This window comes from Rhinolophus hipposideros, assembly GCF_964194185.1.
Source record: "Rhinolophus hipposideros genome assembly, chromosome: 2".
NCBI classification, from domain to species: Eukaryota; Metazoa; Chordata; class Mammalia; order Chiroptera; family Rhinolophidae; genus Rhinolophus; species Rhinolophus hipposideros.
Window position 1 is genome coordinate 106,366,196 of NC_138048.1, and position 25,582 is coordinate 106,391,777.

General features: G+C 45.3%; 1 protein-coding gene across 2 annotated transcripts in view; it reads right to left on the bottom strand.

Annotated features, from left to right (window-relative positions):
• The window catches only part of DSCAM (DS cell adhesion molecule), a 656,085-nt gene that overhangs the window by 107,605 nt on the left and 522,898 nt on the right, over positions 1-25,582 (bottom strand). For both annotated transcript variants that reach the window (XM_081078404.1, XM_081078403.1), the window contains exons 15-16: positions 19,802-19,969; positions 10,133-10,203 (exon numbers count right to left, since the gene is read on the bottom strand). In XM_081078404.1, the coding sequence (XP_080934530.1) occupies positions 10,133-10,203; positions 19,802-19,969 (239 nt within the window). The remainder of the gene's footprint in view (positions 1-10,132; positions 10,204-19,801; positions 19,970-25,582) is intronic.

Consider the following 25,582-nt stretch of genomic DNA (forward strand, 5'->3'; position numbering starts at 1 on the left):
CACACTGTCTGGTAGCTACATATACAGCATTTCTCATCAGCTATGAGGGCTTATCCAGTGGTGTTGGCCAGTAACCTAACAAAATAATTCAGGGCACGTATGCTGACCGGGCTTTGGTTTGTGTCTAGCAGCTGTGAGAGCTGGGCTCCAGGAAGAGCCCTGCCTAACCTCAGAGCCTCTCCATGTCACGCCTCCTCCCTAAGCTTCCGCTGCCAACTCAGGTACTGCAGCTCTGCGAAGCCGGAGAGAACTTCTGAGCCAGTCAGAAGGGTGATGCTCGCACTGTCCCTGAGCCTGGGAATGGAGTCATTTGGGGACCTGGCAGGGAGAATGGAGGCACCCTGGGTTCCGACCGGGGAAAGAGAGAATGAGGTGGAGACACACAAGAGAAGTTTCTGGGGGCCAGCAAGGGATGGAGCTGGGAACAAGCTAGGAAAGAATCCACCTGGAGACTGTGAGGTTTGGGGAGACTGGGCCAGCCTACACGTTTAAGTCTGCAGGCAATGGGGAGTTTGAGGGAAAAGGTTTGTGTTTAGATGCTGAGAGGGAGTGTGTACTAGTCTGGGAGCCTAAGGCTGGGCCCCAACTATTTAGTGGTAGCTGTGTGATCCCAAAGACTTGGCCTTCGTGTGCAGATGGGGTGTATGTGTGTAGGGGGAGGGTGTCCAACAGGGAATAGCTGTCTTGTAGGTAAAGGCTGCCCTTGAGGATGGCAAGATGGCCACGGAGGGTGGGGCTGACCCAGCAGAAGGCCACAGAGATCTTGGAGGGACCCAGAGGACCCAGATGTGCTAAGCAATGCAGTAGGCAGGGGTTTCAAAGACAGGGAGGCTTTGTAAAGGAATGACCGGCCTCAACCATGTGCCAGATCCCTGTGTCAAGTCTGTAACTTCTGCTAAGTAGGGTCTGCCTAGAAGAACTGAGGAAGATCTGAAGCTCAGAGGAACTGCTGGGTGACAGGGAGGCTTTAACTTCCCCCCTGGAGAGAGTTCCTCAGGGCTTTACATCTCTGTCCAAAGAACCAATTCACAGGAAGCAACTTGTGACACATTTCAATTGTATGTGGCTTCTCCCTAGGTCCCCTCTCAGTTTAGTAAAGCAAGGTTGACAGATGGTGCTCTTGGAGCCAAGTCTGTTTGGCCACTTGTTTTAGCTAAGATCGTATATGCTTTTTACATTTTCAAATGGTTGCAAAAAAAAAAAAAATCAAAAGAGAAAGAATATTTTGTGACATGTGAAAATCACACGAGTTTCAAGTTTCAGCGTACCAAGGAAAGTCTTACTGGAGCCCAGCTGCACTCACTTGTTTGCTTATCGGCTGTGTCTGCTTGTTGTGTCACAACGGCCCAGTTGAAGAGTTAAGACAGAGACCTTTGACAGACAAAGCTGAAAGTATTTACTCTGGCCCTTTACGGAAAATGTCCGCAGACCCCTTAGTGTTGTGGACCACAGCCAGGCAAGGTAGATTTCACTGGGTGGGTTGAGGTTGGAGGTGGGATGGGAGGTGGAAGGTGAGTGGAGAGGTGCCACCTAGAACGGAAGGGCAGAGGAAGGCCAGGGTTTGGGCTGAGTGTTTGATAGAGTCAGTTACCCTCCTTGCTGAGATGGCAAAGTTCTAACTTGTGTTTTATCAGGAGACAAGTAATGCCTGTCAACAGTAGACTTTGGGCTATAAATTTTATGTCTGCCATTTACACGTTTGTGATGATTTAAGCACAGAATGGCATTGCTCTTGTCATTATTTACCTTTGTCTTGTCTGTACTTGGGTAATAAAAGGCACTAGACTCAACTAGAGGAATTTCAGGCATCAACCTGCATGCGTGGGTAACGGGAGAGAAGAACACTGAAAAAGTGTTGAGTAGGCTATTCTGCTCAGTCAGGAACATGCTAGAAGCATCTGGACAAGGGAGCACCCTGGTTCTGAAGTGGGGAGATGTGCCTGACACATCCCCAACTGGAGATGGAGCCCCTGAATCTGTACAGATCCTTGGGGGCAGCACTGCAAGTTCCCTGAATCAAACTTTCCTTTTTTGGGAATTCTCACTTCTCAAAGTCAGTAAGAATATGTCTCTTGAGCTCTTCTGTTATTTATATAAAAGCAGGGCTTATTTCCAACTTTAGATTGTGACTAGCAGGGAACACAAGAATGATGATATACTTTTCAAAGGTAGCATTGTTTTATTTCCTGTATTTCTCTGAATACTGAAAGCACAAGACACTTTTATTTTCAGTCTCAACTTAAAATTTTCAAAAAATGTCCTAACGGGAGAAATCCATCACAGGCATTGAAAAAATGTAAGATCAGTTTTAAAAATTTTGAATACGAAGAGACGTTTGGTCTTTAAAACAATTCTGGAAGGTTACCTTAAAATAGAATATGTTGATTCTACCTTAGTGCGCTGAGTTAAGTGTATTTGTATCGCTGACATGAATCTCAAAGCACACATTGTGTTTTTCTGTTCTGCTCCACGTTATCATGAAACTAGAATGTGGAAATTAAATGGAGCAAAGTCTCCTTGGGCAGTTGCCTGTGATATCCTTGCTGGAGTCCTTCCTGCAACAGATCCTGAAGAACTTTGTCCAGCGTGTTTTAAATAATGAAAGTAACATTAGATTGCTTCCCTTGCCTTCGGAGACAGGTCAGTGACATAGCAGATGTCATTTGATGTCTATGGAATTCTCAATTGGACATAGGCTTTCCTTTTTCTTTTTGATTTTACATGCTAAATCTGCACTCCATTTACTAGCTTATCTACCTTATTAATTTCTCTAAGATGGGGATTATCATTAGAACGATGTCAGAATGACAGCTAAGAAAAATAAGCACATTAAAGAGTGTACATTCATTCATTCACTCACTCAATAGAAGTCATTCAATTCATTTGCAGTCAGGCACCGCTTCATGACGGGGATACGTTCTGAGAAATGTAGAGTGAAACTTACAGTATAGAGTGAAACTTACACAGACCTACATGGTATAACTTACCATACACCTAGACCACATGGTTTACCACCATCATACATGCAGTCCTTCATTGACCAAAACAGCATTATTGGATTTGTGACTGGATAATACTCAATGTCATATTCACTTTATTTTGACCTTTAGATTTGTTCTCTGTGAAAAGTAGAGTTGGCATTTTATGAGAACCAGTAAAACTATACATGAGGTAGTCTTCTGAATACTTTTCTTAAAATGATTACCTATATATTGAATTAGATTATTTAAAATAGAAATTATATTTATTATTTTGTCAGGCCAATTTCACAGTATTTACATTTACTGGGAGGCATTTCTTATCAGAAAGGACTGCGCTGTCCAGAGACACGAGAGGGGACAGCATCCAGGGTGGGGATCAAAATCTGGGTTGTGATTCAAGAGACCAGCCCAGGTATTCTAATGTGCTCTTGTATCCTTTACCTTCATGGTTATCAAGTCATTGCTGTGAGTTGAGTAGAAAGAGAATATGCCATTTAAATGCACTGTTATTTATTTGTCTATATGAATAATGAAAAGGACACTCAGATCAAAACTAATGAAAAGGGTTCAAGCTTCAGTAATGACAAATAAAGTAACTTGCTCCAGGTCATTTTTATCCGATATAGCGATCGGAGTAATATCTAATTTTCTTCAAGTCTATCCAGTCCTTTTTACAATATGTCAAAGTATTCTTGTAATACACAATTGACTTGCTGCAGATGCCTTTAACTTATGCTAATCTTACTTCATGCATAATGTAATGACATATTATGGAGGTCTATTTTTACATATCTTTATCACTGTAAATATTACATAGAAATACATATATGACACTGTAAGATTTCAGGGCTAAAATTACTTAAAGTGTAGTTACTAGATGATTATGTCATTTTTAATACTATGCTAACCATATGTAATTTTTATCCTAGCATCCTAACTTTAGAACCTAGTCTATCTAGTTGTAAAATGTGATGTTAATGTACTGAATCAAGAAAGACCTATGGCTGGTCAACCACAAGTATCCACTGTGCTCTTAAGTTGCAACCTCATGGTTCCTACTCATGACTCTTATTTGCATTTCTGATAATATGTTCTCTAAGTAAAGGAAAAAATACCATCCTTACCTCCAAACATTGTAACCTAATAGCTTATAACCTAATCATTCTAAAACAGAATGATGAAAGTACCTGCCCTACAGTGTCTTGGCATTATGCCAGGGTTGCCCACGCTCAGTGTAGAGCTTTCAGAAGAAACCATCTGAAAGCACTGCCAATGAATGAATGTAGATGGCCTTGGTCCTAGACTTTAGTCCAAGTTCAATTTGTGTCCTGTCAGGGTCAATTAGCTGGAGAGCTAGAGCACTTCCACTGGGATTGAACGGAGACATGGTTCCTGTGCTGAGTCCCAGCCAATACCCCTTCCCAGCACGTCCAGGTGTCAGACCTGGATCTCACACTCTTGGCGGATGAAGAGCTTTTGGAAAGGTGGGCAGCATCTTCTCACTGCACTTTGAAGCAAGAGCCAAGAGGACTGCCTGCTGAGGTAGGGATGCCAGTCAAGACCCTTTGAGCAGACATGCTGTTGGCTATGCTCTGGGATAGACAACTGGGGTCCTTGGAAAAGGCCAATCACGTGGCTGAACCAAGAGGGCTAATTCAATGGACAGATGAAGAGAGATGCAGAATATATTCCAAATGATACAAATAAGAAATGATTGGTTTTGTTAAAGGTCTCTGTATAGTTTTTACATGCACAAATAAGTGAGATGCAAATATAGTCAGGTAGGGCTTTCTACAGAGTACAGAGGTTTCCAAAGGAAAAGCTACACTTCTCGATATACATATTTTAACATGAAAGTGAACACTGGGAGTGTTCATGTATTTATTGAACAAATATTCACTGCGCTTCTACTGGGGATATAGTGAATAAATATTCCCTCTACCTTCACAAAGTTTACAGTCTAGTTACCTGTAGGAAGTCAAGAGAGAATGATCTGACTCTATATGGTTCACCAAGAGATTTTGAAATTAGTTTGGGTTTTTAATCTCTTGTTATAGAGGAAGAGTTTTCAGACTTATTAAGATGAGAAGGTCTGAGAATTCCTTAAATATTTTTAAGTCATGTTGGTCATCAGGATTTTTAATAAAGCTGCTATAAATCCATCTCTAGAACTGATTGATTAGTTCATAAAAGAAATGTAAATTTTGTAAGTTTTCATAGCCTAAAGATTAAAGTGAGAGTTAAAAAATTAGGCAAAATTAATGTCAAGGCAGCTCTTTCGAATTTCAATTGATGTAAGAACAAAGGGTATTGATTTACTCAAGTTACTCTGAGGCTACATTTACAATTTGGAAAGAAAGTGTTAGTGGGTAAAAATGTAAATTTTGCCTGTTTTCTCTAACTGGACTGATATTGGGGAAACTTTATAAGATTAAGTGGGGAGGACAGGAAAAGAAACTAATATATGTTGTAGCTTACTGTACTTGAACTACAATCTTGGAACTCCACACGCGTTAGCTTTTCGGTTGCTTAGAAGCCCACAGGCAGAGTAAGAATCCCTGGGTGGGGCCCTCACTCTTACAGTCATGAGCCCTTAGATTTTACGTGAGTCCCTCTAGCTTCAGGATTCCCCTGTGGACAAATCTAATGACAGGATGCAGGCAAAAGATGGGCACGTGGCAGAGAGCAAATAAATGCTCAGTAAGATGCCTTTCCCAGGAATCCAGGAAATACCAGTGCTGGAAGCTGTTCCTTTTCCAACCTGTGTGCCACTTCTCAGAGGTAGCGGGACTTAAAGGGTGGAGTCAAGTGGAGCCTGCAGTTTATTAAGCCATCACTGAGAAGGTCACTACTTTTAAAATGGCAGCCTTAGCCATTTTCCCAGTGTAAGAGCTCATCTCTGAAGCATAGAATAGATGGTAATGATGCCTCAATTAGTTGGAATTATTGGAGATCGTGGCGGTGTGGTATTCTAGTTAAAAGCATTCTTTGGATTGCTGAAATTTAATTACATCCCTAAATATTCAATGTTTATATTTTATGGAAGTCATGTGTCTCTTCCGTAACACTGCTTATTCTAAATAAAATCTTGGCCAGAGGGTATGATACTGAGACTCAAGAAAGTGGGAAACTTATTCTCAGGATTTATATGCTGAGTCATCAGTCTGACAATTGTTTTCAGCAGTGCGATATTTAAGCAATTGGAAATTTCATATTTTGGGGACAGCCTATGGCTCTAAAACAATTTCTCATTCAAAACGAAACAAAACATTTACATCAACAAGAAAAAAAAATCTCTGCTTTAATGTCTCTCTGGAGAAATGTTTTGAGATGTTGATAATAATTAAATATTGCAAATATTAAAGGTTTTCTTTTATGAGCACACCAAACAACAGGCAATCAAATCGTCCCTAATTTGCATCAAATGGGATCAGTTGATTCTGAGACTGACCAGAAGAGAGGGTGACCCGCACTGTCAACAGAGTCATGTTCTGTCAGTAGTTTTACACTTAGGAGATAGACTAAAATACAAATTTTCTGAAAAACCAAAGAATTCTTTAAATTTATGATTTTTCAGGTACTTAATCAAATACATCGTTATCAATAATCTGTAGCTTTAAATATTCTTTCTGATTTTGAATAATTCCAGTAAAAACATATGGTAAAGTAAGTTGTATTTGCTTATGCAGACCCTTTGGTTTTTCAAGGGGTGTGGAGAAAGAGCGAGGAAATGGATATAACTATTTACTTCATTTTTATTTTACTTAGAACGACTTACATTATCGCTTGAGTTCCTGGTAAGGCACTGCTTAGCATTTTTATTTAACTCAAAATATGTAAAAGTGTTTAAGAGCTCTTTCTGAGCCTCCATCTTGCATAATGAAGACAATTAAATACGTTACTTGTTCTTGGACATCATCCTGTGGGCTTGCATTTGAAGTGATCTGCAGATGGCCATTTCCTCTAAAACTTGTTACAAATGAATTGGACCGTTCCTGTTATTCACTTTTCAATACATTTTTTAGTAGAAACCCACATGTAAAGTGGTTGGTCTCTCTGGTACACTGAGTACGGATCACATCGTTGGGTGTCCGCCACTGTCTGCCCAGGTGTATTTTACTGTATCATGAATAAGACCCTCAAAGTATCACAGGCAGGTCCTGATAGCTGGGATGCCTTCTCCACAGTTTCTGTATACGTAGTGTTTCAGAGGCCAGTGCAATTTGGAACACTTGTATTATAGGCCTTATCATTTCCCACTCACGTAAGAATTCATTCATTCATTCATTCATTCATTCATTCATTCATTCATGCATGCATGCAAATGTGCCAGCCACAGGAAATCAAAGATGAATGAGACACTCTTTGCCTCTAATGAGCTCACAGGACAAAAGAGCGATGAAATCAAATGGAAATTAGAAACATGTGATGGGAACATCACTGAGTAATGGGTGACACAGAGGACCAAACAACGAATTCCACTTTGGAGATTCACCCGTGTTCACAGAGAAAGTTGTACAGGATTGGAGCGTTGAGTAAGCAGGACTGGGCAGGCTGAGGGGAGAATGCAATTAATGAACAGTGTGAGCAATGACTGTGGAGAAGTAGAGAAGATGACAGCTGTAGGCATGCCTGGTACCTGGTAACCGGGGAGGAGAGAGTGACAACCCTGAAACAGGCTGGTGCCGCCTGCTGTTGAACAGGCTAGAGTGTCTTTTGGGTTTTGGTCTATATTCAGCAGGCCATGGGCAACCTGTTCCAGACTTGAAAATCTTAAAATCTGAAATGTTGGTGAAAGAAATAACTGAAATAAAGAGGGAAAGTTGTTCATTTTGTTCAACAGAAGGTGTATGTTACTGAAGTGTTTGTACAATGATAGTTAAACAAGTTTAACATGTCTGCGACGTTATAGAAAGGTGCTCCTGGTCTGTAAGAGGTTCAGTATCTAAAATGCCATTTTCCCACCCAAACCCCGCAGCTCTTCTCCCTTCTATCACGTTTGTCTCCATGAAGCACGTCTTTCACTCGTGTTCAGTTGGCCTGTGACACTGAATGGGTTTCTACCTTAGATGTCCTACAATTTCCATCCTGGCTGCCTGAGGTGGGGCTCCCTCCTTGGGCTCACGTGGTTTCTCCTTCTTTCTTTACTTCCTCTTTTCTTCTCCTTTCCTGTCACCTCCTTACACAAAATGTAAATCTGGAATTTTACACCATAAAATCGAGGCATATTTTTTTTGGCACCATATCCTACTTTACATATCCCTTAGATTCTGGATAAGAGCATACAGTTTGGTTGAATCAGTGATGCAGTTTCCTTACATAATCGGGTTAATGAGAAATGAAAAGCCATTGAATGGGCAGCCCTTACCTCATTCACTGGTTAAGTCACCCACATATCTGTCTGCCTGCTGACAGGCTAGGCAATGGCACGGCTACTCTGAGATAAATCACTTTCTGTGAACAGCATATTACAATCTCCTCATGATCTGATGGAAGCAAGGCTTCCTTTTAATAGCCTACACCACATTCATCCTTTTGACATTAAGAAGAAACTTAACTGCAATTTACTGACTTCTGTTGCTGTTTTTCTATGGAGACAGAAAGGATGTAATGCATTTTAAAGCCTGAAAAGTTTCTATGTTTGGGTATAAAAGCTCCGTGGACAGACACATCTCTCAAGCAAGACCCAAAAAGCTTTAGGGGCTACAGTAATAGCTGCTCTTTTTCAGTGGCAAAACTGCAAGGGGCTGAAGAGGGCGAGTGGGTCAAACTTCACAGAGTCTTTAATTCAAGTCCGAGTGAGTCAGCATTTCTTTTGTAGGGTGGCTGGGCCGTGTGTGTGTGGCGAGGGCTTGCCAAGTGCCTTTCATAACCCAGTGTGTGATGCTCGCAGCTGGCGGATGTGCTCACAAAGCTGAATGACACCCCTTCCCACACCGTGTGGCCTGCACTGTCTGAGCCACTGAACAGTCGCGGCATGCTGCCCGCCGGAATCACAACTCACAGGTTGGGGTTGTAAAAAGCGGACACAAAGGGGCTTCCTGCATGAACGTGTGTTAACACCAAAGGGGGCATCCATTTCTACAATGAAAGCTCTTTTTGCTATAGACTCTGGTCACTTTATGAAAGAGCTGATGCTCGAAGGAAAAACCCAGCGACAGGTACAGCAGGTTTAGTGTTGAATGGTTACAAGAGGTGTGTGCCTGGAAGACCTCACTGGGGCTGTTGCCCTCTGCTCCAAGTGAGAACACAGGAAAAAGAGGGAGGGAAGAGGCAAGAAGAAAACACATGTGATGAGAGAAATATAGAACTGGAGCAGTAAGCACAACTTTACAGACAGTTGGGCCCAACAAGAACTCTCTAGATAAAATGGAATGTGACCTAAGGGAGTTATCTCCAAGGGCACACTAAGGGCTGGCTAGTCCCCAAGGCAGTTTCACTCACCAGGTAAGTGATACCAGCTAAGGTCCCTCCTAAGGCCTGGTTTGTGACGACCTTGCACAGAGCACCAATCAACTGCTTCCTTCCCTGGGAAAGTTTTGGTATGAAAAACATGTCCTCTGGACAAACAGCATGCTGATCGCTCTCGTTGTTTGCACTCAAGCTTTCTCTCTCCCAGCCACTAGTCAGAAGCCCCCACCTGACCAGTGGCCAGTCTGCACCTGCGGGCCACACTTGGGGACCTTGGATGCTCAGCAGGGCACTCACTGGTGAGGAAGCAAGGGGTGTGCTTGAGGACACAGCCAGCTGGTGGCACAGCAGTGACTGCTCTCCTTCCTGCCACCTCGGTGGACTAAGTACTACACACCACGATTTGCCACATCGTGGCACATGGAAAAGTGATTAGAGGTCCCCCCGGGAGGAAATTAGTGAGGCAGACACACCCTTTACACTCTCTGCCTGGAGACCAGCACTTAGGACTCAAACAAGTTTCAACAGATAAAAACAAAACACAACAGCACTCTCTGTGGATGTAGGCTTGCCGTCCAAGTATTCGAAATAGGGATACAAATATTGGGTCTTATGGAAAGGGCTTTGAATCTAATTTTGCAGAATGGGATGTTAGTGTTTTGGCCTCATAACACTTAACATGAGTGAAGTGCTCGCCCCCAAGGAAAAAGTGCCAGAAGACAAGCGTTTGCTTGGTTTACCTTCCAGGTGACCCTGATGCTCTGAGATGATATGGGCTCCAGGTGAACTTCCTGAGGTGGGCCGTCAGGAGCTGAAAGACCAAAACCCACAGGTTAGAATGACTTCCAGAGTGCACTGAAACCTACACAGCCCTATACAGGCCCCAAGCGTGGGCTTTGTCAGCACAGACAGCGTTTTCAGCTTCCATGGGCAAATCCATTGGGCAGAGTCACTGTGTACTAAATTTAGCCTGGGCTTTCTTGCTCCCAGGAAAAATGACTCCAAGGGCTGTCCTTGTACTCTTCCTCCCCATGTCTTTGACAACTTGATTAATAAACCTCAAGGTAACGGGTAAAATACTTCATATTTTTTTAGAATACTCTGTGTGTGGTGGTTGTGGAAGACCCTTCTCTTTCTCTTGGAAGTCTCTTCTAGTGACATGGCTTTGGGGTCCCTCGGGTTGCTCAGAGCTACTGAGGCAAAAAACAAACAAAATCTGGTTCTTCTGCCTTGAGTCTCCCCGATCGCTTTAGTTCTTCACACTTTTCAATCAAAAATTCTTGTGAACCACAGGCTGTGGCCTCTGATGGCAGAGTAAAACAGAGCGTGCAATTCACACCAACCTATTTCTAATGATTGTACGGATTCCAATGACACCCAGTGATGGTCAATTAATACGTCTTAGAAATGCACTACATGCTAAGTACCTAATATAGAACTAAGGGATATAAAGCAGTCTTGTCCACCCAGAGTTCATGTTCTAACCAGAACAATCAGATGTGTGTGTGTGCACACACACACACGCGCGCGCGCGCACAAGTAGGATATAACACAGCATACATGTGAGTGTTATCTGAGAAGTAGAAGCCAACGGTGACCCAGGAGTCAGCGGGGCGAGACCCCTATGGATGAGAAAACATTGTTGGGTAGACGATTTTGCGATCACAGCTGCAAAAGAACCACTCTGCGGACGGGTGTCCATTTGTAGGAGGGTGAGGAGCATATGGGAGCTCAGGAAGCAGGAGTGAACTGATTTCAAAGATTTGGGCAGTGAAAGGAAAGGTAAAGATAAGGGTTGGGTTGGGGAGAGGCAAGGTCAAGAGCAGCATTGTCCTTTTTTCCAGAGGAAGAAGTTTTGAGTAATAATGTGATGGATAGAGGCTTCTCGACGCACGGGGGGATTATGTCCCAGTAAAATCATTGGAAGTTGAAAAGCTAAGTTGAATATGCAATTATTACCACACTAGAGTATCAGGTGTTCACCTGGTAACCCCATGGCTCGCTGGGCGCTGCGGCCCCCTGCCCCATCACTGCCCAGCATGACCAGAGTATCATCTGGCATGTTGCTGGCCTGGGGAAAGGTCAAAGTTCAAGCTTTGGAGTACCATTTCTATTGAGTACATATAGCTTTCACATGCACCATCATGGAGTAGGAAATATCATTAAGTGGAACCTTTGTAAGTCAGAGACCGTCAGTGTTTGCTCAGTTGATGGGCATTTCAATCTTTCCCCCTGAGTTCAAACTCTGGCTCTATTACTTAGTAGCTGTGTGGTTTTTTGCAGGTTATTTATTTCTGTGTGCCTCGTTTTCCTTCTCTATCTAATGAAACAGTAAAATTTATGTCAGAATGTGATGAAAACAATGTGCTCAGTAAATATAAGCCATGAGAATAATTGTTATTATAATTGGGTGTCTTTACATAGGAGACATAACAGAGAAATTCGAATAATAAGAAGAAAAGGGTTCCTTTAACTGTTAAAGGCACGATGAGGACAGAAGCAGCAGTAGACGTGGTGGGCTGAGCGGGATGGGAGGAGGGAGGAAGCAGTGGGGGGAGGGCCTCCAGGAGCCTTGCTGGCTCAGGGAAGCAGTTCCAACCTGACTGCCTCTATCTTCTCAACAAAACAATAAGAGGTGAAGTCAAGAAATCAGAATGAGAGGGTGAAGGTAAGAGTTTTGGGCTTTAGGAACACGATGTCGGCTTGGGGGATTCCAGCGGCCAGTGGAAAAGAATGTTCTGCATGAGACAGCGCTGGCCCGGGGGTGGGGACAGTTCAGCCTATGAGACTCACATGGTGAGGGGCCAGCGTACCGGGCCGTGGGCTGCTATGAGACCAGTGACATGGTGTGGGATGGAACGTCACTGTGACAGCGGGAAAGAAGACCTGGACATGGGATTGCTGCCAGAGGAGCAATGGGACCTGATAGTGGCTCCCATACATCAAGGAAGAAGAAAGCTGATGCCACAGGTCAGGGCCGGTGGGACTAGGAGAGAAAGATGTCTAGAGAGGGAGCCGATTTCCAGGAAAGACAGTGCATTATGTTTTTGAAATACAAATTTGAGGGGAAATGGGAATACTGGAGCATCTCTAAGCAGCTAAAAGGTATACAAGAATGGGGGGAGAGAGGAGGATGGGAGTAGAAACAGGAGGAGAGTCAGGTCTGTGGGCTGTTTCCGACTCCAGGCCCCTCGTTCTCAGTCTTGCTAATGCCATCCCTCAGCCCTGAAGTCTAGTCTAAATGTCCCCTGTCCCCTGTCCTCTGCCACTGTCAGAAAAACTCTCACTGTCCTCATGGCCTCTCACCCTGACATCTGACATTTATGTCTGGTACCAGTTTCTATTCAGTTCCTAAACATCAATTCTGGTCTCCATTTTACACTTTGAATGGAGACAACGGCCCAGAGCACCCTACAAACTTCTCACCCGTCATACTAACTTTTCACCATCTGTGTCCTGTCCTCTTCATGCTTCTGTTTGGCTCCCCAGGTTCCCAAGCACCCCGTGTCCCAGCCACATCCGACATCTCAGTGGCACCTCAACACACCTGGCCCTGGGCAGGTCAGAGCCTTCGTCCTCCAGCTTTCTTTTGTCTCCATCAGTGTCCTGCCCATGCCTGAGAGCTCCCGCCCCAGCTGGGGGACTCATCACAGTAGGACTGGGCACGTGTTTGCAAATCAGTCTTTGCATCAGCCCTTCTCTCTCCCCGAGTAGACTCTCAGGGCGTGTCCTCAGGGACCCAGTCAAGAACAAGACCTTGCTTTGAAGGGAAAATCAACGTGCACAGACTGAAAGTCAGAGTGCACCTCTCCCTCCAGCAGGTCGTGGGGACAGTGATTTTCTGGGGGGAGCTGCAGCCTCTTGGGTTTATCAGTTCCTTAAGTGCAAAGGCTGAACTAGCCCTGAAGTTCATTTCCAGAACAGTGACGGAGGGAGCTGGCAGGCAGCTGACTGAAAACTGTTACAGCCCTGCCCCTACATTCTGCTCACAGGGACGAGCCCGTTCTGCAGGGATCTTTGGATAATCAGACCCAGAGAAAACATGTGGAATGGATTTCTCACCACCACCGATAATTCTGTGGTCAGGAGAAGCATGCAGTTCATTCACAAAAGAATCCTTCTTAAAAAATTATTTTAAGTTCTGACAGCTCTACGGATGCTTGATTATTTTAATTTAATTGTGGTAAAGCCGATTTAACAGGGAGACTGGTTGTTGGGAATCAGAGGGAATGTTAGGGGCACTGCCTCATTGTGTCCTTTGGGGGTATCTCAACTGTGGCCTTTCGTGCGGCCTTCTCAAGAAAACGGCAATAAACGGTCGCAGTCTTCGTAATCTTGTTGAGAGAGAATCATAATTAAAAACAAAGGTACAAGGAAAGTGTTTACAAAAATACCCTTGATTCTATCAGAAAATATAAATTCAATGATGCAATCATGAAAGGGGGACAATTTGTTTTTCCAGTTTGGTTTGGTGTTTTGTGAAGGTCCCCACTGAAGTGGTGGGAGGACAGTCACCATTTCCAGGACAGACCCAAGGCTCAGCCTCAGCTCTCCCCTCTGCCCTCAAAATATTCTCTCCTCCACATATCAATCTCCTGGCTTCACCAGGAGAAACTTGGGGATAAATCAGTCATTCAGCAGTGAACCACGCCAGTGGGAATCACTCCCAAATCTTCATGTCTGGTTTCCTTATTGGGGAACCTACTGAGGGCCTACTGGCATGTCTCCCCGAAAATAAGACCTAGCCGGACCATCAGCTCTAATGCGTCTTTTGGAGCAAAAATTAATATAAGACCCGGTCTTATCTTACTATAATGTAAGACTGGGTATAATATAATATAATATAATATAATATAATATAATATAATATGATACCAGGTCTTATATTAATTTTTGCTCCGAAAGACATATTAGAGCTGATGGTCCGGCTATATCTTATTTTGGGGGAAATACAGTATGTGCCATGTTTGAAACTAGGCAAGGACTTGGGTACAAAAGTGGATAAAAAAATGGACAAGGGGATAACTGCATGATTCCACAACCACGTGTTCATCTCTGATAGAAGAACTGTGGGTGAGAGGAATGCTCTTTGCCGGGCAAAGGAGACCAAGACTGTGTTTAGTTAAAAACCAAAATAAAACCAAGAACGGTTCATATCTAGATGGGGAAAAGTTGTATTCATTTAAATAACTATTTATTAAACAAATAGCTTAGTTATCTAAACTATTATTTATTTAGCATCTATTAGGTGCCAAACACTTCTCGGTGTCTGGGGTGCAGCAGTGAACAAAACAGGCAACTAACCAAAAATAGATCATAAACAAAATAAATCAATAAATTGTATGGTATATTTGATGGCGGTAAATGCGATTTTTAAAAACCAGAGTGTTAATGGAGAGAGGGCACCACTTGTGACTGAGGGGGTTGTTGGTCAAGCTTTAAACTTTAAATAATGAAGGGGAGTCCTGACTAAGACTCATTGAGAAGATGATATTTGAGCAAAGACTTGAAGGAGGTATGGAAGGAGGGGGAAGAATATTCCAGAACCATCCCAGAACATTCCAGAATATTCCTGAACATTCTAGGATAGCTGGTGGGAGTATATTGGGCAGGAATGAGGAACAACAAGGAGACCAGTGATTTGTCTAATTTCCAAAATCTCTAAATGGAAACTGTAGAAACACAGCAACTACAGAAGCAGATTGCTGAAGGCTCGGGTGTCGGATGCCCTGGTTTTCAGTGGGCAGACCCTGTGCCTCTGACTCTCACTGAAGAGCACAACGGATGTCGCCGTGGGCTAATATGCACCAATGTCCATCCATTTATTGTGACACATTGATGATGCCTTTCGCTCCTTAAGCTGTCATCATATCCTGTTCCCTTCAGGCTCTAGCTCAGCACACAGGAAACTTCTAGATCAGAGCTGCTGCTCTCAGAGGTTATGAAAACAGGATGCAAGGACCATTGACGTAGTGCCAGATCCAACGGAAACCCAAGGACTCCGTGTGGTGACCCTCCCATCATCCTGCCCTTCCATTCTCTGACGCGTCTGAGAAAACTCAGTGGTTTTTCAAGGAGCTCCCATGTAATTGAACTTCCACGTTCCATGGACAGATTCATAATGAAACGACGAAAGGATCAGCCACTCTAAACTCAGTCACAGGCACTAAGTGACACGTGACCTTCAGGGCACAGCTGCTAATGGGGAAGTTGGTCTTGGGTGAGGGTCAGCCATGGCTGTGACAGGCTGCTCTGTGTCAGGGAAACCTGGCAAGTCCCTGCACTTCTGGTCCATTAAGAGTTGATCTCATTAACTCTTAGCAGTGTCCCCACTTTATCTCTGGACTTCTCCCCTTCAGGGGCGAAGGGCTGCTGAGGGGAGTCGGGAAGAGTGTGCCAGACAGCGCGATCTGTGCTTTGCGGCTGTGTCCTGAGGTCAGATGTATTAGAGAGTATGATAATGCATTTGTGCGCTTTCATATGAAAATAAATTCAGTGTTGGTGGAACTGGAACAATGCTATTTTCCAACATTAGGTAGGAATGCTATGTAAGCAGCAGTGACTCCTCCTTCACAAAGCTTTACAATGGGTGATACCACAGGAATCCAAAACCCCCGTGCCCACCATGGCAAGACCTACTTTAGGGATCTGTAAACCTTTTCTGTAAAGGGACAAATAGGGAATATTTAAACTTTGGGGCTGCATGTACCCTCCATTGCATATTTTTCTATTTCCTTTTCTTTTTAATGTAAAAACTATTTTTAGCTCAAGAATTATAAGCAGAATTTGGTCCATTGGCTCTCGTTTGCTGAACATGAAAGAAGTGTGGGTTGGTGGTTAACTGGGGGTGTATGAGACACCACGCTACACAGAGCTCCAGCTGATTGTTCCCAAACAGGACTCAGGAGGAATTCAAACGTGAGGTTTTAACCTGAAATTCCCAGATTTTAGAAACTGACACCCAATTGTAAGGGTCTGCACGACAATAGGTGGAGTCAATCCCAACACACCCACAGGCTGTGTGCTGTGTAAGCAGCCGCTTGATGTGGGATACGCTCCATCCATCAGGACAGGGGAGGCATCTCAGGCTGCAGGCCCCGATGTTTCCTGTGGTCCAAGTTGGAGCTCTGATGGGTGGGCCTGCTTCTTTCTCCCACCGTCTTTTCCTTCCACCTTCCAGCCCTACCCTTTCTCTATTTTTATGAGGTGCTTCAGAATTACAGTGTGGGTTTAATCCACGATATATTTTCCTACACACACACACACACACACACACACACACACTGCTCATTGTTACACTTATTCTAAGACAACCCTCTAAGTCATATTTATGAACATTCCTCCCACATGTACTGAATAATCTCCATTATGGCAGACACATGTGAGGGATAGAAATGAGCAGCACACAGCCCCATGGAGAAAGGACAACATGACCCGAAGGTCGTTTTCAGAAAGATTCCTACTCAGTACTAGGGGAGGGGCAGTGACGTCATCCAGGGAGACTGGAGGAGGTGTCCCACTGGGGGACACCCTTGACCTGGCTTTTCAAGGAAGAGTACAGAAAAGGAGACTTGGAATTTGGAGGGACTTCCAGACGGGAGGTAGCACGCATGCAGAGAAGGGACAGACGATGGCAGGCCGTCACTTATGGCGCCATACGGAGTCCAGTGGAGCATCAGATAGTAGGGTGGGGGAGACGCAGACCTCAATACCTCACAGACTCACTTCCTCAGCCAGGTGGGGAGTGAAAGGTGTCCTCAGGTGCTCCAGACTTGGGCACTATATTACCATCATAATGAGTGGATCTAAGGCTGCCAAGAGATTCCACCTGAGGGTTTTCATTGCTTGAGAGGTGATTACCTTTTTTTTTTTTTTTTTTTTAAGGAAAAGGGGCAGTTAGGGTGGGGAATGGTCATCTCAAGATGGCTGCAGCTTCTAAAAGAGAGGCTTGGGGGCATCCCTGCTGGGAAATGGCAATGGCAATCTATGGCTACTGTAGGCAATTCCAGTGAGGGCTTCTTTGGTCAGGACAGTCACCCTCCATTCCATGTGAGTCACACGAGGAAAAAGGACTATTTTATTTTAGTCACGCAAACCTATGCACCAAGACAAAGCCACATTCTATTTTGTAGCTTTACTTTGCTCAACCCTGTTCCTTTCCCTGCATTTTCCCTTAGCTCATCTGAATAGTAAATGACAGGGCTGTGTGAGGCTGCCAGTGGCTAGCGCCCAGGTTAAAATCCAAGAGGCCAGCCCCAGGAGCCAAGAAGGTGGCTTCTGCGTCAGTCTGTCTACAGAGACACAAGCTGCGCTGCAGACCACTGGTCAGGAGAGGCTGTTCACCTGTCCTCCAGGCTGGGGAGAGAAACGCTGCCATGGCAACTGCCAGCTGCAGCAGAGGTCACAGAGGAAATGAAATCAAAAGCAACACCAGCATTCATAATGGCAATACGGAAAGCAGCCACAAAAAGCACCACCAGAAAAAAAATGGAGTTACCTTGAAAAGGTTGTTGAGATGGGGCAGTTGAGAAAAGGGGTCAAGAAGAAGGAAAAGATGGAGCACTGCCTCAAAGACTACATTTTGGGGGATAGCTTATTCTCCCTAAATATTCAGTGCAATGAAATTCCAGGAAGTAAGTGGGTTGTTTATATAAATATGTAAATAAGACTCTATTTTTGCAGGATCATGTTAATACTCATTTCCCACTTATTTCTAAGAAATGAAAAGTACTTTTAGAGCTTGGATTTTTTTTCATTTATCCAAGATGTTTGTGATAAGGAGGAGAGAGGCATCATTATGTCCATTTTGGAGATAAGAAATCATACTCTGGGTGATTTCTAAATCAAGTATTAGAAATGGCTCATCCTCAGACACTGAAGCATAAAGCTATCCTATCACCCTCCTTTAAAGGCAGTTTTCAAGAACTGTTATGTTACAGTGCTGAGAAATGAGTGCTCATTCACTGTTCAGCAAGAATCGTACATGTTAACCTATTTCCTTGAGGACAATATTGACTACACCTAGCAAAAGAGTTAAATTTTGCGTTTGCTTTGATCCAGCAATCCTACTTCTTGCTATTTAACCTGAGAAAATAATCTTGAAATGACAAACGGTATACCCCAAAGATATTCATCATAGTGGTGTGTGTAATCATGAACAACTGAACACAGCGGACATGCCCAACACCACACGGAATGTGTTAAATAAATGGTAGAAGCTTTCATTACCAATTGGTAGACATAAGAGATATATGAGTGATGTCTATTTGGAATGCCATCAATGAGCACAACAGACAGGAGGTGGTGGAAAGGAAGTCAGGAACAACCTTAGTTCCCCAACTAAAAGGTGAAACAGGCCTCCCATTGGACCCTTGGTCCTTGGGGAATGACCGCTTTAACCTTGGTGATGGAGTCCAGGGGTCGGAGACCAAGCCTCCAACGTTACCATAGCAGTAGGTGGTGGCTGATTAGCTCTGATTGCTGGTAAGTAAAGAAAAGCTGTGTTTGGGGGCTGGACACTGTTCCCCCCAAGAGATGAGCCAAGCTTTGGTTCCTTACCTTTCCTTCCCCAGAAAAACCCCAGGGTGGCTCGCTCCCTCCTCTCCTTCCAGAAGGTGTGTTGTCAATCAGCATGATTGCTACCACCTAATTGCTCAGTCCTCCACAGACCAGTTCATTTCACCCCATGGTGGCCATAGTGGATCATGGTGTTGAAGAGAGTGTGTACACGTATGTGCCTGCACGCTCGTGTGTGTGGGGTGAGCGTGCATGCACGTGTGCGTGGGTGATGAAACAAAAGGTTACAAAAATGATCTGGTAGGTGATACCAGCATATCCATAGATAGCTCTAGTTGGTAGGATTATGGAAGCTGTTTTGCCTCCTTCACAATGCTTATCTCTATCTTCTAAGTTTTCAACTGAGTATGAAATACTTAGTAATAGGAAAAAGAGCAATAAAGTTTCTTACAGAAATCGTGACATTTCTACTCGGTAAAATAACCAGTACTACCATCTCCCTAACTGCCCACACAGCAAGTACTCTGGCTGCTTCCCAGTTAAACGTCCTCCCTCACCTGGACCGCACGGCGTCTTGAGCAAGACAGACTCATGGCTCTCCAGCCACCTGATTCCATGCATCCAAACAAAGAGACTGTGAAACCTGCAGAGTCCCTTAACTTTCACTAGACTGTTCGGCTCCTATGTCTTTAAGTCTTGGGTATGAGAACTTTGAATTAAACCCCAGGTGAAGAGGCGTTCCTTCCAAGTAGGAGGCAGAGCACTGTCTGTGTTTCTGGAAGGGCGTGGAACTATGGAGAACGCTCATCAAAGGTCTGGCTCTGCATGAACCGTCTGAGCCCCAGAGAGCCAGCTTGGGCCCCTGGGCGCGGGAGACCACGCATAACACGCACCTGCCTCGTCCGCAGTGATGGACAGCTCGTTGCTGGGCTCGCTCTTGCCGATCCGGTTCTTGGCATACATGCGGATGCTGTAGGTGGAGGAAGGGTGGATGTCAATGATGGTGGCCGAGTTCAGCTGGGGGGAGACATCTTTGGTTTTCTGAGCAGAATCCCAGGAGTCTTTTGGGTTTTGTTTTTCGAAAAAGAAGAGATAGAGATGTGAGTTGCTTTCCTCTGCCTTTGCAAAGTCACAAGTAGGAATTAAAAATTAAAAACCAAACAAACAATCAAACTCCAAGTGAATTCTTAGTGCGATGCTCTCGCCTCAAAGGGGGGGTGATACCACACTCATTGTCCCCACTGACGGGGACAAGGGCTGTGGGCACCTGCTTTCAGGGGGACATCTGAGGGAACACAGCGGGTCTACTGGTGGGGATCACAGAGGAAGCTGGACGTGGTGGAAGCTTATGCCAGTGAAGCGGAAAGCAGCCACATTTAAGCACTCATTGTACAGATAATAAAAGGAACTAGGGTTCAGACACCCCCAAGCACACCCGAAAGAAAAAATATCCCTGGTTCTAAAAGGTATTTAAAAACCAGCAAAGCTTCCAGCCACGCCGGATCCCTTCTGAGTGGTAAAAATGAGACACTTCCGTAAAACTAACCTCAGTCTCCAGCATAAACACTGCTTACCACATGTATTTCTCAGTTCTAATTTTTGAAATCCTTTAGCCTCAGATCCTTTATCATAGGGATTATTTTTCAAGCACAGCTAATTTTGAAGACAGCACATGCCTGGCATAAAGAGTTATCATTTGAATTTGTGACAATAGGTAACTGCTGATTTTGAGGGCTTCAGCTAATGATGAGAAGGTCAGTAAATGGTTCTTATGTCAGCAAGAGTTGAGGAGGTGCTGATTGGGGAGGGTGGTCAAGAGATGATGTTGGCTGTAGAAGAGCAAAGAACACCCTGCGATGGGGGACCAAAAGGATGCTTGCACACTCCCCGGCCTCTCAGTGTGCTCTCATACAGTGCTCATCACACCCGTAAGAATTTCACTGAGATTCTCTGTTCCCTGATGGGGAAGCCCCATGAGAGCAGAGACCACCGTTGCTCTGTTCAGTGCTGTATTCCCAATGCTCCCCCAAATCCTGACAAATAATAAATGCGTGTTTAATAGAAGAATAAATAAATAGCAAATACACGGACACTTGAGTCCCGGGAATGACCCCATGCTCCTTTCCACATTCTGGTGACAATGGAGGTGTAGAGGGCCGCTCTGCCCAGAGGTAACCATAAATGCAAGAGAAATACACTTGTAAGAGAAACTTGTGGCCTAAAGCCTACCTTCACTCTAACTTATCAGGGAATGGAACAGAATAGAAACAAACAAGTAGCATTCCAAGTAAAAGACAAAATATTATTTACATCAAGAAGATTAAAGGTGGAAGACCGTGCCATAATAGATGCTGCAAAATATCAAATGATGGGAGAGGAGAAGAATGTGAACCAATAGAGGAAAATGAGGGGGAGGGAATGTCATGCCAGTGAAATAACACACATACATGAGCCCTGTCCCACAGAGAGAAAGCCAGACCCTTTGGAGAAGACATCGAGGACAACAGAGCGGAGGTCCAGATATTGCAAGATGCAAACAAAGTTGCTAATTAGCCCCAGGGGGAAGCAGACACCTGTAGTAGTGATGGCTCTGCCCAGGGCAACATAGAGGTTTCTGGACCAGTAAAGGGCCAGTAAAGACATGGCCATCTTTACAGGAGGACGAGTCTAGGAGTCGGCTGAGAGCCTGAAGACCAGGTATATTGATGTCTACTGACCACCTCCTCCTGCCAACCAGCTTATGTGGATAGCCCGCGGGGGAGTGACCAAGGCAGGGGCTGTCCTGGGCAGGAAGTGAAAGATCCCTGGAGAAGGGGCTGTGTTTTAGCTTCTTCATTGAAGTTATTACACTTTTGAAAGAAGAAAGATGATGTCAATGGTCATGATTATTAGACGATGGTTCAGAACAGCACAGGATAGATTTCTGGCTAGAAGTCAAGAAGATGAGAAAGACTGTGTTATCTTGAAGGATTTTAAAGCAACTGAATAGAGGAGAGTCTAGGTAAATCCAAACATACTCTGGCAAGTGACATGGCATCAAAGGATGCCATGTCCTTTATTCCTCAAAGAAGGAATAAAAACAGGCCAGTGACTACCCAGGAGAAAAGCCAGGAAAGGGACCAAAAGTGCTACTTCTGCTCTCAGACGATGATGTGCAGATAGGCAGGTCATGGATAATTAACAAAGTGTGCATGAGACTTCAGCAGTGGGCATTAGAAACAATCAGAGAGAGATCCTGATACTTGAAAGGACGAAACTGCAAACTGAAAAGCAAATATAACTAGCAAGACTATACCACAGACAAAACAAAGACTTCTGAGGAGTAACTTGTGAGCAGAAATGCGTGTTTGGAAGTCCAAGAGCAAGGATGACAGCATGAATGGGGAGGGTTCGGGTAAGGACACGAACAGGAAGGGTCAGGAATGAAATTGTGGTGAGCCTTTATTTAGAGGGGATGGTGGTTTCTAGAAGCAGAGAGTGCGTGTAGCCTCAAGGACGGTTTACAAGTCACCCTAACTGATGCTTACAGAGTCTATTTTATAGAGGGGTGGGCCGGGATAAAGGGGTTGCTGAGGTTCCCAGCATCTAGCAAGAGTGTGGAGCTGCTCCCTCTCGGGGCTCAGGCGGGCCAAAGAGAAGCGGCAGCATGGGAAGCTCAGAGGAGGGGCCCGTGGGGGCAGCTGCGCACACAGAACACAGCCTCTGTCAGATTCTTGTCTAAATCCTTCTCTCCTGGCCTGCCGTTGGGCGACACCCACCGGAAGTCAGAAGGAAAGGAATCTGTACAGTACGGTCCCCAGAGCTCAGCCTCCTGGAGATGGGCAGACAACAGGCTCATGCTGGAAATGAAGGAAGCAGTCAGAGAACACCTAACAGCAAAGGGAGCTCCTGCTCGTGGAGTCACATGTGTTCTCTCAGGGCTGTGCCAGGCCTGATAGCAGTGTGACTTCCACAGGCCCCAATCCGTGGGCACACTGGAAGCACCTGGGAGCTCTGACAGCTGCACTACAGACTTGCTGAATCTGCGGGGGGTGCTGCCCAGAACCTGGTTCTAGAACAGCCTCCCTCTCTGGGTCACTCCGCAGCACAGCTGGAGTTTAGACAGACTGCTTTATTTGATGGAATGCTTACAATATTCTGGTGAGGTAGGCACTTTTATTTTCAATGTGAAGGTCAAGAAACTTAGACCTTGTTCCATGGCTGGTGAGACGTGGGGTTGGCATTTGACCTCAGCTGTGCCATCCCCGAGCTGCCGGTCATTGTCCTACAGCTCATGACCTCCATGCATTCTCTACAGGACTCCCCATGGGACGGGATTTCAGTTTCCCATACGCCAGCTGAAAGTCTCCTGTGCTTACATGAAGACTTTCTGACAAGTTCCTCACTTGGCTTCCTGAGGAGGCGGAGCAATGCAGAGAGTCTGGCCAAGCTCAAGAGGGAGACTTTGGCCAAGAGCTACTGGAACAGCTGCGGGTGTGTAGGAACTAAGGTTGGGAGAACCATGCGTGGTCAGATCTGTACCTTGGTTTAGAAAGGAGAGGTCAGAAGCATTTGCCAAAAAAGTAGACAGGATTCTCCGACACGCCCCTGAGAGACGGGTGGCTTAAAGGGACGGGGAAGCTCAGAATGCCATTCCCGCCTTGGAAATTCTAAATAGCCCCTGTGGGAAAGGACTGGGAGCCAGGGTGGCTGGATGGTCACTGGTGAGCCCAGCTTGGGGGTCAGACACCCCACGTCAGGAGGATGGCGGGTCATCCAGGACCAATGTAAGAGGGCGAACTTGATCTGAAGAAGCATAGTTAGAGGCCAGAATGAGTGAGGGTACCCAAAAGTTCTAGGGACAAAATCACACGACAGGGAAGAGCAAGTCTAGAACCAATAACTAAATCAACACAAACCCAGCATGGCTACTTGCATCAGAGAGTTTGGGCTTCCTGGCCTGGACGGTGCCATTCCAGGGTGCCGGCGAGCGTGTCAAGGTGCTAAAGCCCATTCAGATATCTGTGAGTGGAGAGGAAGAGAGGCCCCCGAAGAGGGGACTTGGGACGAGACAGGCTGCCTTCCAAACAGGAGAAGGAACCAGAGGCAGCAGACAGATGAGCTGAAGGGGCACACAGGGCAAGGTGCTTGGACGGGCGTATACAGGGGTTCCTGGTGTCCATTGAGAGGACAAGCAGCAGTCACGAGCATGTGAGGTAGCAGCCAGAGCAACGGTGGGTCTGCAGCTACATGAAGAGAACTCGCATGTTCTGAATGAGGGAGGCAAGGGCTCCACTGTGTCTGTACCTGGTGGGGTGACCCCTGGGAGATTGACACAGAGCATGACTCGAGTGAGAGGCTCAGGAGATGGTTGTAGGAGATACAAGTAAAGCAACTTGGGATATTTCACTTTTCTTGGCAAATAGAAAACCAAGAGTGTCATCTAGTCTCAAATCTTGGAAGGCACGTCACCTGACCAAAGGGTTTTGGAGTGGGAGGAGGGCCACTGGATTCAGGAAGGTATGTTTTGGTGCAAGAAATGCAAGAACTTCCAACAGTCACAGCAGAACGGCGCTTTCTTGGGGCGAGAGAGTTTCTGTGCCAGCATGGACAGAAGGACCAGCTGTGAGGACCCAGTTTGAGGGGGAGACTGTGAAGTGCGGTAACACATTGTTCTTAGGAAATTAACAAAAAAGTAAAAGAAAGCATTGTTGGGGGGGTGATTTCATGGCCTAAAACAGGTTGAGAATCAAGAAGTCAACAAATGTTTATTACGAGGCTCATATATGTGCTGGTCTCTGTGAGAGATGCAGGGACACAGTACAGGGCTCCTCAGACAACAGCCCTGCCTTCAGCCCTGCCTCAGGGGGACAACTGCTCAGTAGGGGGGACACATAGCAAATACCTTCCCAGTGGAGGGGCTGATAGTAAATAAACAGTCACAAATCTACCCAGTGTTCCAAGGTACAGAGGATGCTATACGAGTAGAGAAAGGGCATATCATAAAATGGATGGTCAGGGGAGGCTTCCTGGAGAAAGTGACATTTAGGCTTTAATTGGCAGATTGGTTTTCTACGCACTCAGCCTGTAAATTACACTCACTGAAACTGTGGTTGTATTTTATGCACTCAAAACTTATTGAGGAGCATCTACCACATGAAAATGCTACCTAACACAACTTAGGCAGTGAGCACAGCTGTACCTACTGCCAGACTCGATCCTTTGTCCCAGGTCTTTCCAGTGGAAAGAGATAGACGCCCTGGAGGGCCCTGGTGGACGTCTCAGGTCAAGGAGCTGGGCCTGCCTGTCCCATGAGCTTTTCCTCAGTGACTCTCCTGGGACTCATTTTAACCCCCAAACTGCCTTGCTCCAGGGCTGCAAAAACATCTTAGCCACATGGGTGTGTGGCTGAAACAGAGCACGAAGGATGGAAATCTGCCCTCTAGTCTGACTGCACCCAGCATCACAGACAAGGAGCTTGCGACTTTGGTGATGTAGGCCTTAAGTAATTTATGCATTTGAAAATGTTGGTGAAAAAGATGGTTCTTAGATTTGGATTGCTTGCGTGGGTCCCTGCACCCCTGTCCCCAGCCTGTGCTATGTCTGCCACATTTCCTGGTGACAATGGGCCTGCAGCCTTGGGCCCTGCGTTTGCATTGCCTCACTTCCAGGTCTCTAGCTGCAGCCTAAGATGG